General features: G+C 38.5%; 1 protein-coding gene across 9 annotated transcripts in view; it reads right to left on the bottom strand.

The window, feature by feature from the left end:
- The window catches only part of SYTL2 (synaptotagmin like 2), a 260,784-nt gene that overhangs the window by 66,359 nt on the left and 180,640 nt on the right, over nucleotides 1-13,785 (bottom strand). For 7 of the 9 annotated variants that reach the window (XM_053708648.1, XM_053708653.1, XM_053708651.1 and 4 more), the window contains exon 7: nucleotides 1,997-2,782. The exons of the other annotated variants lie outside the window; for them this stretch is intronic. In XM_053708648.1, coding sequence (XP_053564623.1) covers nucleotides 1,997-2,782 — 786 coding nt within the window. The remainder of the gene's footprint in view (nucleotides 1-1,996; nucleotides 2,783-13,785) is intronic. 9 annotated transcript variants of the gene reach the window in all.

Raw genomic sequence — 13,785 nt, 5'->3', positions numbered from 1 at the left:
GTCTTGTAAAGAGGTCTTTCCTGCATTTAAAGGGACAATGCACTTTAGTATTTTATCCCCTTTAATGTGTTCCCAGTTATCCATTTTACCTACTAGAGTGTATTAAATTGTTTACAAATAACTCCTTCACCTTTATTTTCTCATTTAAAATATATGATTTTGTTTAAATTTGTATCCCTACCCATACTTAACATTTCTGTTCTTAAGTTCTGGTTACAAAAAAAAACACGTAAACAAGAATATTTAGATAAAATAAGGTTTAGTGACAGAGAGGTATAAAATTGTTCATTTTCGATTGCTCTCTCTATGGGCCCAATGATTTTAAGGTCTCTGGGTTGGTGAGATTATTTAAGAATGCTCACCAGTACTTCTATTTCCATAGTCACGTTAACACTGAAAACAGGGTGTCTCGCTAAGGAGCGTATACTGAATTTTCACATGGGAAGGAGCTGAATACATTACAAAAGTGCACAATGAAAAACGTAATTTAAAAACCATACAAAATGAGTAATTGAACCATTTACAACAAATAATGCAGGAAAAAAAATAATTTTTGAATACAAAAATCTACTGAAATACTTAAAGGGACACTAAATCCACATTTTTTTATTTCGTGATTCAGATAAAGCATGCAATTTTAAGCAACTTTCTAATTTACTCCTATTATAACATTTTCTTTATTCTCTTGGTATCTTTATTTGAAATGCAAGAATGTAAGTTTAGATGCCGGCCCATTTTTGGTGAACAACCTGGGTTGTTCTTGCTGATTGGTGGATACATTCACCCACCAATAAACAAGTGCTGTCCAGTGTACTGAACAAAAAATAGCTTTGATGCCTTCTTTTTCAAATAAAGATAGCAAGAGAACGAAGACACATTGCTAATAGGAGTAAATTAGAAAGTTGCTTAAAATTGCATGCTCTATCTGAATCACAAAAGAAAAAATTTGGGTTCAGTGTACCTTTAAAAGCATATTCCGTAAAATTAATTATATAAAATACATTTTTAATAGCTACCATCAATAATGAGTATTAAAAACACTGTAAATTGATATTCATAAATCATCTGCTTAAGAGTTTGCTGCTAAAAAAAAAAAGTTGTACTTTTTTTTTCCTTGAAAAAATACAGAATATTCAACCTTTTGTGTAACATATGTTTTACAATAAGATAAGATTCCAAAAAAGGTTAATATTAATAAAAAATTTTATAATTCAATAATATATTGGATTTTTTAACCTAAAAACATCAGAACAGTAAACATATTTGCCTAGCAATGGAACTAAGCTCAGTCAAACACTGTAAACCCTTAAAGGCATAGTAAACACCAAAAATGTAATTGTTTAAAAAGATAATCCCTTTATTTATCATTCCCCAGTTTTGCAAAACTAACACTGTTCTAGAAATACATTTTTTCCTCTGTAATTACCTTGTATCTAAGCTTCTGTAGACTGCCTCCTTATCTCAGATCTTTTGACAGACTTGCTTTTCAGGCAATTAGTGCTGACTCATAAATAACTCCACGTGCATGAGCATAATGTTATTTATATGAAACACATGAACGAATGCCCTCTAGCTGTGAAAACCTGTCAAATGCATTCAGATAAGAGGCGGCTTTTAAGGGCTTAGAAAGTAGCATATAAGCCTACCTAGGTTTAGCTTTCAACTAAGAGTACCAACAGAACAAAGCAAATTTGATGATAACAGTAAATTATAAAGTTGTTTAAAATTACATGCCCTTTCTGAATCATGAAAGTTTAATTTGGACTTTACTATCCCTTTAATTCTTAAAGAAATTAAAAACAAACAAAAAAAGAAAAACCCCAGAAAACCTGTTACAACATAATAACCTCCCCATCAGCTATTTCACTAGTGCATGTATTGCTTCTTGCAACTGGATGCTACTAAAAAAATTACAAAAGTACAAAATATATACAAATAAGGTAGGGTAGGGTAAATATTGAATTGTGTCACTCTATATTTTTACTTGAACCCTTACCAGAGTTGTTGGTATGAGAGGTAAAGCTTATCACATTGGTTTGTCCTTCTAACAATCTTTCCGTGTTATTCGTTCTACCTCCTTTTGGGCTGGCAGTGCCAATCACGTTTTCCACGTTCAAATTAGGATGGACATTTGAGGTTTTCTGTACATTTGTAGAATGGCTATGGACTTCTTCAGACCTGTCCTCACTGAAATCAGCGGAATTTGGAAAGGAAGAATGTTCCAACTGTGTGGAATCATCAGATGAGGCTATTCCAGGATCTTCCCATTCGTTTTGGTGTATTACTGGTTCTAATATTCTAAATTCTCCGATTTCTCTGCCGCTGAAGGACTCCAGAATAGGAGAAGGTGGCTTTTCCATAATATTTGCTGCAAACCTTACTTGTTTGGATTGTTCATTTGTGATTTCTAATGATTGATCAATACCATCTTTAGACAAATTTGTCTCATATTCAAGAATAGGGGAACCAGGGAAGATAATTCTATTTGAGTCAACTCCCTGAGATATCCTCACAGTTTCAGAGTCTGTTGAGCTTGAACTTGACCAGCGTTTTAATATACCTTTTGGTCTCCCTGTGCTATTAATGGAATGCTCTTTTAAAGAAGTGCTCGAGTCATATGGTGGCTGGCTAACTTTTTTTAATGACATGATTCTTGGCTTTGGCGTTGGAACCTGCACTATCGAATTTTCGGACTCAGCAGTTGTCCGTGAGTCTTGGGTAGCTTCTTGTGTGTCTGGATAAGGCAATTTCACACCATATTTAATTATTGATGATAAAATGTCTGAAAAAGACATGCAGATAATGGCAGTAATGAAACCGAAAAAAATGGGGGCACGACAAATAAATTAAAAACAATGTATATATTTGTAGAAATTAAAAAAGAAAGAGAGGAATTATAAATAATACAGGCAAATTTTTTTAAAAATTTTTATTAAGTGATTATACGGGTAAATTACAACGGAGAAAAGATTAAAACAGGGAAGTAAGAAAATTCAAGAGGATGCATTAAAAATGAATATTCAAAGATAAAAAATGGCAGTAAATTATTTGTGAAAAGTTTCTGAATGGAAGAACCATCTATTAATTTTTTTTTTATAAATTAAACCACCAAACATTCATATCTCATTTATATCACTTAAGAGGTTATCTGAAGTCAGTTACATTTAAAAAATAAATAAATACATCAAATCTAATTTAGTAATAGTGGTCAAGATGGCTCTTATGCACTAAACATTTTGGAATGCTACCTTGTTATGCAAAATAAATTTGTACACTAAGAATCTTTCAGGCAAAAAAAATAATGTTATATATATATATATATATATATATATATATATATATATATATAAAACTTCACTACTTTTGACTATTGGTATGTAATATTAAAGGGATATGAAACCTAACATTATTCTTTTATGATTCAGATAGAGCATATGTTGTCAAACAACTTTCCAATTTACTTCTGTTCGCAAATTTGCTTCATTCTCTTGCTATCCTTTCTTGAATTTGCAGCAATGCACTACTGGGAGCTAGCTTAAAATATTAGTAAGCCAATGACAATAGACATATATGTGCAGCCACCAATCAGCAGCTAGTTCCCTGCTCCTGATACTAGAATTACACTGAAAACTTGTTTACAATTGCATGTTTTATCTGAATCATGAATGAAAAAATTAAGACTAAACAGTTAAAAACAATTATGCTGTAAACAGGATTAGCATAATTGATTTCTCCTAAAATTGTTATGACACAAATGGCTCAATTTATCAAGCCCTTCGCCTCTCTGCAACTGCAGGTTCTCACAAGAGAACCTGCAGTCACCATTTATCAAGCAGCGGTCATCAGACCGCTGCTTCCTAGCCACTTCTCCCCCGTCTCGTCCAACCGGGAAGATCGACAGCTCCTGTCCATGCAGGCATTGCACGTGAGCGCAAAATAGCGCTCACGTGCAATGTTAAATTCTGCCAGCAGAATCTGTCCACTAGAGGCCAGCTGTGGTGAACAGGGGCCCATATGTACGCCCCTGTCCACCGTAGCTTGATAAATCGAGCCCAAAAGATGAGTTTACATGATATCACGTTGTTTCGTACACGTTCATAAGTAAGAAAAATAAATAAAAAAAAAAAAGACAAATTACTATAAAATGTTTCTCTTTGAAGTATGATATGTGATTATATTTGCTAAAACAAGCAGAAAAAAACCCAAAAAATTAAATCAGATGCAATATAACTGTCACAGCTATAGCCCTCAAAGTACTAAATCCCTAAAGGACTAACTATATGGATATTGAGAAAGTTAAAACATATTAAAGTTATAGGGTATTTATATCCAAATTGAGTGAATGATTTAGTAATTGAGACACTTTTCAAGGGACCAAAAGTAATTAGCCAATTGAATACAATTCTGTTTCCATCATTATTCAATTAACAATTAATTTGCATTTGGAAGCTGTTTTAAACTCGGTATGAGGTACAAAGAGCTGCCAATGCAAGTAAAGTAGGCCATAATACGCATCAGAGAGATAGCAGAAACATTAGTAGTGGTGTCCATATCAGCAGTTTGGTACATTATTTAGAAGGCGGCTAAATAATTACATTCTCTTTCTGTACGTATTTTAGAAGAGGGAGCGCACTGGTGAGTTTAGGCAAATGGCCTGGATGACAACGAAAGACATCTAAGGTTGATGATCTCAAAATTATTTCCTTGGGGAATAATAACCCCTCAACATTTAGCCAAGAACACTCTCTAGGAGCTAGGCATATTATTCTAAAAGTAAGAGAAGAATTCATGAAAGTAAATATATAGGGTTTATTTTATGACAAGATGCAAACTCCTGATAAGATCCAAAAACAGCGGGAGACGAGCATGAATAAGGGAACAGCGCATGATCTGAAACATACCACATCTGTGAGCCATGGTAGAGGCAGTGTAGTGGCATGTGCACGTGGCTGCCAATAGAATTCAGTCATTAGTCTTTATTGATAAAATGGCTGCAAACAGAGGTAGCAAGAAGAATTCAGAAGTGTATAGGTCTATATTATCTGCTCAGATTAGACATATGCTGCAAAACTGATAGGATAGCGCTTCTTAGTATAGATGGACAATGAACCAAAACATACTGTGAAAGCAGCCAATCAGTTTTTTAAAGTAAAAGTGGAATATTCTTCAATGTCCAAGTCAGTCACCTGACCTCATCCCAACTGAAAACACATCTCACATGCTGAAGACTAAACTGAAGGCACAGAATCCCACAGAAAAGCAGCAACTTAAGAAAGCTGCAATAAAGACCCGTCAAAGCATCACTGGGGGAAAATAAAAAATTGGTGATGTCCATGAATTCCAGACTTCAGGCAGTCATTCCCCACAAAGGATTTTTAACCAAGTATTAAGAATGTTAATTTAATTCATGATCATGTTAGTCCTATTAGTTTTGAGCCCCTGGCCTAGGACCATGTATACAATAATTGCTGTAACTCTTAGTGGCTTATACAATATTCCCATAACGACCAAGGACGTACCAGATACGTCCTGCAAAAACTGTCAGTTAATGACAATGGACGTACCTGGTACGTCCTTGGTCTAATTGAGTGCTGGAAGCGATTGCGACCACTTCTAGCAGCTCTCAGGGTATTGCAGTGATGCCTCGATACCCTTTTTAAGCATCCGATGCAGAGAGAGACACTCTGTGGCCCTCTCTGCACCGGTAGATATGGTGCCAATCGTTGGTGGGTGGGCGGCCCATTTCTACCCGGCATCTGATTCCTGTATGTGCAAACTGGGTGCTTGGAGCTTGCGGGGGGGCCTGCGGGGGGGGGGGGGGGTGCGCAGCAACCAATGTACCTAAATGGGAAGGAGGGAGAAAAAAAATTAAGATCAAAGGATATGGGAGGGGGAGGAGGGTATTGAGGGGAGCAGCTACACTACATAAAAATTTATATTTTATAAAAAAAAAATAAAAAAACTTTTTTGGGGGGGCAAACTGGGTACTGGCAGTCTGCCAGTACCCAAGATGGCAGCAAATAGGAAGCAGGGGGAGGGTTAGAAAGCTATTTGGGGGGGATCGGGGAGGTTAGGGACTAAGTGGGGGTCCATCACAGCTGAAAAGATATATAAAAAAAAAAGCCTTTTATTTTAGTACTAGCAGACTTTCTGTCAGTACTTAAGATGGCGGGGACAAATGTGGGGTGCGGGAGAAAAGAGAGCGGTTTGGGAGGGATCAGGGGGTGGGCATTTAGCAGCCTTCTAATTACCAAAAATCAACACCAAAGCCATATATGTCTGCTATTTCTGAACAAAGGGGATCCAAGAGAAGCATTTACAACCATTTGTGCCATAATTGCACAAGCTGTTTGTAAATAATTTCAGTGAGAAACCTAAATTTTGTGAAAAAGTGAACATTTTTGTTATTTGATCGCATTTGGCAGTGAAATGGTGGCATACATATACCAAAATGGGCCTAGATCAATACTTTGGGTTGTCTAATAAAAAAAATATATACATGTCATGGGATATTCAGGGATTCCTGACAGATATCAGTGTTACAATGTAACTATCGCTAATTTTGAAAATAAAATGGTTTGGAAATGGCAAAGTGCTACTTGTACTTATTGCCCTATAACTTGCAAAAAAGCAAAGAACATGTAAACATTGGGTATTTCTAAACTCAGGACAAAATTTAGAAACTATTTAGCATGGGTGTTTTTTGGTAGTTGTAGATGTGTAACATATTTTGGGGGTCAAGGTTAGAAAAAGTATGTTTTTTTAAAAAAAATTTTCATCATATTTTAAATTTTTTATTATAGTAAATTATAAGATATGATGAAAATAATGGTATCTTTAGAAAGTCAATTTAATGGCGAGAAAAACGTTATATAATATGTGTGGGTACAGTAAATGAGTAAGAGGAAAATTACAGCTAAACACAAATACAGCAGAAATGCAAAAATAGCCTTGGTCCCAAACGGTCAGAAAATGGAAAAGTGCTCTGGTTCTTAAGGGGATAAATTTGTTAAACTCCTTGAATAAAAGCTGAAATTTGCAGTTCAATTACTTCTTGAAAATCTATTGTGATGACGTACAGAGACAAAATCATAAAAAAAATGTCACTAGTCAAATACTTATGGACCCAACTGTAAAGATTTTTAGTAGCATATATTGTGTATTTTCATTTCTATATGACTGTGTTCTGTTAACCCCTTAATAACATGGATTTACCCTGTACATCTTATGACCTGAGGTGTGGAAAGACCATGCTATTACTGCAGGCCTCATTCCCTGAGTTGTTGGCAAGACCTGTGCTCTTTATTTAACCCCTTTATGTAGAAACAACAGCTGTTAAGGGGTTAAAATATTTCTGGGTAAGAAATGCAAATTAGATATACAATATCTCATGCTTTTTGCTTCCAAGTGCAATCCCCTTTATGAGGTAGGTGCAGCAAAAACCAAACACAAAAAAACACACTTCTGGACAGCTGTTTCGTGTTTAATAACTCATCAACAGAAAACAGAATTTATGCTTACCTGATAAATTACTTTCTCCAACGGTGTGTCCGGTCCACGGCGTCATCCTTACTTGTGGGATATTCTCTTCCCCAACAGGAAATGGCAAAGAGTCCCAGCAAAGCTGGTCACATGATCCCTCCTAGGCTCCGCCCACCCCAGTCATTCGACCGACGGACAGGAGGAAATATATATAGGAGAAATCATATGATACCGTGGTGACTGTAGTTAGAGAAAATAATTCATCAGACCTGATTAAAAAACCAGGGCGGGCCGTGGACCGGACACACCGTTGGAGAAAGTAATTTATCAGGTAAGCATAAATTCTGTTTTCTCCAACATTGGTGTGTCCGGTCCACGGCGTCATCCTTACTTGTGGGAACCAATACCAAAGCTTTAGGACACGGATGAAGGGAGGGAGCAAATCAGGTCACCTAAACGGAAGGAACCACAGCTTGCAAAACCTTTCTCCCAAAAATAGCCTCCGAAGAAGCAAAAGTATCAAATTTGTAAAATTTGGCAAAAGTGTGCAGTGAAGACCAAGTCGCTGCCTTACATATCTGGTCAACAGAAGCCTCGTTCTTGAAGGCCCATGTGGAAACCACAGCCCTAGTGGAGTGAGCTGTGATTCTTTCAGGAGGCTGCCGTCCGGCAGTCTCATAAGCCAATCGGATGATGCTTTTAAGCCAAAAGGAAAGAGAGGTAGAAGTCGCTTTTTGACCTCTCCTTTTACCAGAATAAACAACAAACAAGAAAGATGTTTGTCTGAAATCTTTAGTAGCCTCTAAATAGAACTTTAGAGCACGGACAACGTCCAAATTGTGTAACAAACGTTCCTTCTTTGAAACTGGATTCGGACACAAAGAAGGTACAACTATCTCCTGGTTAATATTTTTGTTAGAAACAACTTTAGGAAGAAAACCAGGCTTAGTACGCAAAACCACCTTATCTGCATTAAAAACACCAGATAAGGAGGAGAACACAGCAGAGCAGATAACTCTGAAACTCTTCTAGCAGAAGAAATTGCAACCAAAAACAAAACTTTCCAAGATAGTAACTTAATATCTATGGAATGTAAGGGTTCAAACGGAACCCCTTGAAGAACTGAAAGAACTAGATTTAGACTCCAGGGAGGAGTCAAAGGTCTGTAAACAGGCTTGATCCTAACCAGAGCCTGAACAAATGCTTGAACATCTGGCACAGCTGCCAGTCTTTTGTGTAGTAAGACAGATAAAGCAGAGATCTGTCCCTTTAGAGAACTTGCAGATAATCCTTTCTCCAAACCTTCTTGAAGAAAGGAGAGAATCTTAGGAATTTTTATCTTATTCCATGGGAATCCTTTGGATTCACACCAACAGATATATTTTTTCCATATTTTATGGTAAATTTTTCTAGTTACAGGTTTTCTGGCCTGAACCAGAGTATCTATCACCGAATCTGAAAACCCACGCTTTGATAGAATCAAGCGTTCAATCTCCAAGCCGTCAGTTGGAGGGAGACCAGATTTGGGTGTTCGAATGGACCTTGAACAAGAAGGTCCTGTCTCAAAGGTAGCTTCCATGGTGGAGCCGATGACATATTCAACAGGTCTGCATACCAAGTCTTGCGTGGCCACGCAGGAGCTATCAAGATCACCGAGGCCCTCTCCTGATTGATCCTGGCTACCAGCCTGGGAATGAGAGGAAACGGTGGGAATACGTAAGCTAGGTTGAAAGTCCAAGGAGCTACTAGTGCATCTACTAGAGTCACCTTGGGATCCCTGGATCTGGACCCGTAGCAAGGAACCTTGAAGTTCTGACGAGACGCCATCAGATCCATGTCTGGAATGCCCCATAATTGAGTTATTTGGGCAAAGATTTCCGGATGGAGTTCCCACTCCCCCGGATGAAATGTCTGACGACTCAGAAAATCCGCTTCCCAATTTTCTACTCCTGGGATGTGGATCGCAGACAAGTGGCAGGAGTGATCCTCCGCCCATTGAATTATTTTGGTCACTTCTTTCATCGCCAGGGAACTCTTTGTTCCCCCTTGATGATTGATATAAGCAACAGTCGTCATGTTGTCTGATTGGAACCTTATGAATTTGGCCTTTGCTAGTTGAGGCCAAGCTCTGAGAGCATTGAATATCGCTCTCAGTTCCAGAATGTTTATCGGGAGAAGAGACTCTTCCCGAGACCATAGACCCTGAGCTTTCAGGGATTCCCAGACCGCACCCCAGCCCACTAGACTGGCGTCGGTCGTGACAATGACCCACTCCGGCCTGCGGAAGCTCATTCCCTGGGACAGATGGTCCAGGGTCAGCCACCAACGGAGTGAATCTCTGGTCTTTTGATCTACTTGAATCATTGGAGACAAGTCTGTATAATCCCCATTCCACTGTTTGAGCATGCACAGTTGTAATGGTCTTAGATGAATTAGTGCAAAAGGAACTATGTCCATTGTTGCAACCATCAATCCTATTACTTCCATGCATAGCGCTATGGAAGGATGAGGAACAGAATGAAGCACTTGACAAGAGCTTAGAAGTTTTGATTTTCTGACCTCTGTCAGAAAAATCCTCATTTCTAAGGAATCTATTATTGTTCCCAAGAAGGGAACTCTTGTTGACGGGGACAGAGAACTCTTTTCTTTGTTCACCTTCCATCCGTGAGATGTGAGAAAGGCTAGAACGATGTCCGTATGAGCCTTTGCCTTTGACAGGGACGACGCTTGTATTAGAATGTCGTCCAAGTAAGGTACTACTGCAATGCCCCTTGGTCTTAGAACCGCTAGAAGGGACCCTAGCACCTTTGTGAAAATCCTTGGAGCAGTGGCTAATCCGAATGGAAGAGCCACAAACTGGTAATGTTTGTCCAGAAAAGCGAACCTTAGGAACTGATGATGTTCCTTGTGGATAGGGATATGTAGGTACGCATCCTTTAGATCCACGGTAGTCATAAATTGACTTTCCTGGATGGTGGGTAGAATCGTTCGAATAGTTTCCATTTTGAACGATGGTACCCTGAGAAATTTGTTTAGGATCTTCAAATCCAAAATTGGTCTGAACGTTCCCTCTTTTTTGGGAACTACGAACAGATTGGAATAAAATCCCATTCCTTGTTCCTTTATTGGAACTGGGTGTATCACTCCCATCTTTAACAGGTCTTCTACACAATGTAAGAATGCCTGTCTCTTTATTTGGTTTGAGGATAAGTGAGACTTGTGGAACCTTCCCCTTGGGGATAGTTCCTTGAATTCCAGGAGATAACCTTGAGAAACTATTTCTAGCGTCCAAGGATCCTGAACATCTCTTGCCCAAGCCTGAGCAAGGAGAGAGAGAGTCTGCCCCCCACCAGATCCGGTCCCGGATCGGGGGCTACTCCTTCATGCTGTCTTGTTAGCAGTGGCAGGCTTCTTGGCCTGCTTACCCTTGTTCCAGCCTTGCATTGGTTTCCAGGCTGGTTTGGGTTGTGAGGCATTACCCTCTTGCTTAGAGGATGCAGAATTAGAGGCTGGTCCATTTCTGCGAAAGGGACGAAAATTAGGCTTATTTTTAGCCTTAAAAGACCTATCCTGTGGAAGGGCGTGGCCCTTTCCCCCAGTGATGTCTGAAATAATCTCTTTCAAATCAGGTCCAAATAAAGTTTTACCTTTGAAAGGAATGTTAAGTAATTTTGTCTTGGATGACACATCCGCTGACCAAGACTTTAGCCAAAGCGCTCTGCGCGCCACAATAGCAAACCCTGAATTTTTCGCCGCTAATTTTGCTAATTGCAAAGCGGCATCTAAAATAAAAGAGTTAGCCAATTTAAGTGCGTGAACTCTGTCCATAACCTCCTCATATGGAGTTTCTCTACTGAGCGACTTTTCTAGTTCCTCGAACCAGAACCACGCTGCCGTAGTGACAGGAACAATGCATGAAATTGGTTGTAGAAGGTAGCCTTGCTGTACAAAAATCTTTTTAAGCAAACCTTCCAATTTTTTATCCATAGGATCTTTGAAAGCACAACTATCTTTGATAGGAATAGTAGTGCGTTTGTTTAGAGTAGAAACTGCCCCCTCGACCTTGGGGACTGTCTGCCATAAGTCCTTTCTGGGGTCGACCATAGGAAATAATTTCTTAAATATAGGGGGAGGAACAAAAGGTATGCCGGGCTTTTCCCACTCTTTATTTACTATGTCCGCCACCCGCTTGGGTATAGGAAAAGCATCGGGGGGCACCGGAACCTCTAGGAACCTGTCCATCTTGCATAATTTCTCTGGAATGACCAAATTGTCACAATCATCCAGAGTAGATAACACCTCCTTAAGCAGTGCGCGGAGATGTTCTAATTTAAATTTAAATGTCACAACATCAGGTTCAGCTTGATGAGAAATTTTTCCTGAATCTGAAATTTCTCCCTCAGACAAAACCTCCCTCATGGCCCCTTCAGATTGGTGTGAGGGTATGACAGAACAATTATCATCAGCGTCCTCTTGCTCTTCAGTGTTTAAAACAGAGCAATCGCGCTTTCTCTGATAAGTAGGCATTTTGGATAAAAGATTTGCTATGGAGTTATCCATTACAGCCGTTAATTGTTGCATGGTAATAAGTATTGGCGCACTAGATGTACTAGAGGCCTCCTGCATGGGCAAAACTGGTGTAGACACAGTAGGAGATGATGTAGTATCATGTTTACTCCCCTCATTTGAGGAATCATCTTGGGCAATATCATTATTTGTGGCAGTACTGTCCTTACTTTGTTTGGACGCTATGGCACAATTATCACATAAATTTAAATGGGGAGACACATTGGCTTTCATACATATAGAACATAGCTTATTTGAAGGTACAGACATGTTAAACAGGCTTAAACTTGTCAACAATGCACAAAAAACGTTTTAAAATAAAACCGTTACTGTCACTTTAAATTTCAAACAGAAAACACTTTATTACTGAATATGTGAAAAAGTATGAAGGAATTGTTCAAAAATTACCAAATTTTCACCACAGTGTCTTAAAGCCTTAAAAGTATTGCACACCAAATTTCAGAGCTTTAACCCTTAAAATAACGGAACCGGAGCCGTTTTTCAATTTAACCCCTATACAGTCCCAGATACAGTCTTTGCTAAGACCCAAACAAGCCCTGAGGGGAATACGATACCAAATGACGCCTTCTAAAAGCTTTTTCAGAGATTCTTAGATCCTCACACATGCATCTGCATGCCCTGCTCTCAAAAAACAACTGCGCATTAATGGCGCGAAAATGAGGCTCAGTCTATGACTAGAAAGGCCCCCTGACTGAAAAAGGTGTCCAATACAGTGCCTGCCGTTTTATAAACGTTCCCCAAGATTATAAATGTCAATTGTTAGCCTAAATTTGAATAATATGCACAAATAAAGCAATCGATTTAGCCCATAAAAATGTCTACCAGTTTTTTAGCCCATAATAAGCCCTTTATTCTGTTTGTTTTTGACTAAGAAAATGGCTTACCGGTCCCCATGAGGGGAAATGACAGCCTTCCAGCATTACACAGTCTTGTTAGAAATATGGCTAGTCATACCTTAAGCAGAAAAGTCTGCTAACTGTTTCCCCCAACTGAAGTTACTTCATCTCAACAGTCCTATGTGGAAACAGCAATCGATTTTAGTTACTGTCTGCTAAAATCATCTTCCTCTTACAAACAGAAATCTTCATCCTTTTCTGTTTCAGAGTAAATAGTACATACCAGCACTATTTTAAAATAACAAACACTTGATAGAAGAATAAAAACTACATTTAAACACCAAAAAACTCTTAACCATCTCCGTGGAGATGTTGCCTGTGCAACGGCAAAGAGAATGACTGGGGTGGGCGGAGCCTAGGAGGGATCATGTGACCAGCTTTGCTGAAACTCTTTGCCATTTCCTGTTGGGGAAGAGAATATCCCACAAGTAAGGATAACGCCGTGGACCGGACACACCAATGTTGGAGAAAATAGGTTTGATTTTCTGCTTGTAGAAGTTTATTTTATTATGGTGGAGATAAAAGCAAGAGATTAAAATCCTCCATTTCATAAAAGTAAGAGCCATAGAATTAGTGTATAGAAAATTAGCAAATCTAGGCAAGTATCCCTGCGTGCTTTTCCCCAGAAGTAGTCCGTATACATTGTTACCAATGCACAAGGGAACTCTGGGTAAGATATGCAAATCAGATATACAATATCTCCTGCTTTTTGCTTCTAAGTGCAATCCCCTTTATAGGGTTGGTGCAGAAAAAAAAAAAAAAAATTGTGCATATTATATTAAAATGTTTTTTTATTTTTTTCTAACAACCATGGATGTTT

The sequence above is a fragment of the Bombina bombina genome, chromosome 3 (genome assembly GCF_027579735.1).
Source record: "Bombina bombina isolate aBomBom1 chromosome 3, aBomBom1.pri, whole genome shotgun sequence".
NCBI classification, from domain to species: domain Eukaryota; kingdom Metazoa; phylum Chordata; class Amphibia; order Anura; family Bombinatoridae; genus Bombina; species Bombina bombina.
The sequence above is the reverse complement of the archived record's forward strand: the minus strand, read 5'-3'. Positions and strand labels throughout refer to the sequence as shown.